This window comes from Hylaeus anthracinus, unplaced genomic scaffold (assembly GCF_026225885.1).
Source record: "Hylaeus anthracinus isolate JK02 unplaced genomic scaffold, UHH_iyHylAnth1.0_haploid 8149, whole genome shotgun sequence".
In the NCBI taxonomy this organism is placed as follows: Eukaryota; Metazoa; Arthropoda; class Insecta; order Hymenoptera; family Colletidae; genus Hylaeus; species Hylaeus anthracinus.
Window position 1 is genome coordinate 1 of NW_026535567.1, and position 2,166 is coordinate 2,166.

Sequence of the window (2,166 nt, forward strand, 5' to 3'; positions counted from 1 at the left end):
TAATATATTATTGAATAATATGTAATATAAACGAACTAGAAATTATTTCATACTTTTGACTGCGTTTTGTCAAACTTTTAGCAATTGCATGTATAGAGCTATTGAATATTCACAGAAATGAACTAGAAATTATTTCATACTTTTCACTGCGTTTTGTCAAACTTTTAGCACTTACATGTATAGAGCTGTTCACTATTTACAGAAATGGACTAGAAATTATTTCATAATTTTCACTGAAATTTTAATGTTTTTCGAAGTCGGTTATATTTTTTTTCCAAAAAATTTTTTCATTTCACACTTTTCAGTGTCAATATTTTAGCATTAGGTTTCATGCAACAATAATAATATTTATGAGTAGTATGAAATAGCAAATGGTATCGTGAGGAATACATGTGGGACCAACAATGAAAGGATGTATCGGGAATAGTAAAATCATTGCTGAAGTACATCAATGACCAGTAATTTTTTGTTATTAAAGTTGATTTTATTTTAAAAAAAATAGTTAGCCCGAATAATAAAAATTCAGCGTGCTTGATCCCCCGCACCCTCTTCCTCGATCACCGCCGCCGCGTCCGAAGCCGCTAGCGCCGTGACCACGATGGACGCGTTGACCACGGCGGACGTTGGGACCACGATGGTCGCGGGTCTCGCGACGCACCCGTCCAGCCTGCGTCCCTCGTGCTGGCAAAAGTAAATGCAGACAATGTAACATATAAGTACAATGTAATGAATTACTTAGGAGCGTTACATAATGAAGAAGAGCACATTGATAACTACGTTCAGATAGAAATGTGTAGGAAATACAAGGTAATGAAATGAAACCATGCTGGTCATTGATATCGGTTGAAATATCGTTTGCAGGGTTTGAATAATCAATTACAATTTTTTAAGTTAAATAATTAATAATTTAAACAAATATAATCAATAAATATTTTAAATAAATGTAATTTAAAAAATTATTTAGTTAAATAATTAATTTAAACAATTATAATTCAATCAACCTAAGCAATAAATATTTTAAATGAATGTAATTGAAAATGATTTGATTAAAATTGAATTAACCAGTGTCATTCGCATGTCGTTTAATTGACGATCGAGTTGAGCGATTATATAATCGCAGATATTCAATTGACGATTACTGTAAGCAGAGTTAATTTAAAGCCATCTAATTGGCGCTTGATTCAATAGGAATTAATTCAACGTCATTTAATTGACGATTTGTTTATGTCTTTAATGTTAAAGGACATTTATATAGAATTCAATGGCTTTGAATTAATTCCTCTGAAATCAATCGTCAAGCAAATGGCTATGAATTCATTCTGATGAAAATAATCGTCAAGTAAATGGGTTTCAATTAATTCTGTTTAAAGTAATCGTCAATTGAATATCTTCGATTAAAAATCGCTAAACTCGATCGTCAATTAAACGACATGCGAATGACTCTGGTTAATTCAATGTTAATCAAATAATTTTTAATTAAATTGGTTGTAATAATTTTGTAATCAATTAATTTTTAATCAAATTGGTTGTAATAAATTTTGCCCACATTTATTAATTAAATAGGTTGCAACTAACTGTCTATCAAGGACGGAGATTATCGAAGAAAGTAATTAATTAATAGCAACCCTGATCGTATTCATGTGACACTTACCTCGCTTCGGTGCGGTTTCCGTCGTTGTTCGATCAGCGACGGCGGCGGCGGCAGCGGGCATATTTGTGACTGAGGGGGCTCCCCCGCTCGCTCTCATTGCAGCCACCTCTCTGCTTAAACGCTGCAGCGTCAGATGCAGCACAGCTAGCTCCGCCTGGTAGAGATCATCTGGAAGATAAAAAAAAAACCGAAATATATGTATATGAACATACGTTTTCCTGCGTATTAATGTATGAACGATGTATAAAGTTGAAGTTATACTTACGATTCTCTACGGAATCCACTTCCATTGGAGGTGTGACATCTGCGGGAAAAAACAGATGTAATCAAACCAAAAAACGTCTTTTACATTACTTAATTACATCCAATTGTGTACCGAAAGGACACAAATTAACCTTACGAATATGGTGATTATACTTACGAATTATTTCTTTTTTTTCGCTCATCGTCGAAGGAAAATAATATAACATCTGTAACAAAGGTAAATATATGAAATGTTAAATATATATAAAATC

General features: G+C 33.0%; 1 protein-coding gene across 1 annotated transcript; it reads right to left on the reverse strand.

Annotated features, from left to right (window-relative positions):
* Positions 1-462: 462 nt before the first annotated feature.
* Positions 463-2,120, reverse strand: LOC128896190 (uncharacterized). The gene is made up of 4 exons (XM_054159396.1): positions 2,073-2,120; positions 1,917-1,955; positions 1,652-1,819; positions 463-681 (listed from the first exon to the last, which is right to left on the reverse strand). Exons 1-4 carry the CDS (start codon positions 2,095-2,097, stop codon positions 503-505), a joined length of 411 nt encoding a protein of 136 aa, XP_054015371.1. The 5' UTR covers positions 2,098-2,120; the 3' UTR covers positions 463-502.
* Between the last annotated feature and the right edge of the window lie 46 nt (positions 2,121-2,166).

Excerpts from the sequence above, each read along its gene's own strand:
- LOC128896190 (XM_054159396.1), bottom strand. The coding sequence starts at position 2,097 with ATGAGCGAAAAAAAAGAAATAATTC. Across the intron at positions 1,956-2,072 it reads CGAAAAAAAAGAAATAATTC|ATGTCACACCTCCAATGGAA; the intron begins GTAAGTATAATC and ends TTTTTCCCGCAG. Across the intron at positions 682-1,651 it reads GGAAACCGCACCGAAGCGAG|CACGAGGGACGCAGGCTGGA; the intron begins GTAAGTGTCACA and ends TACTTTTGCCAG.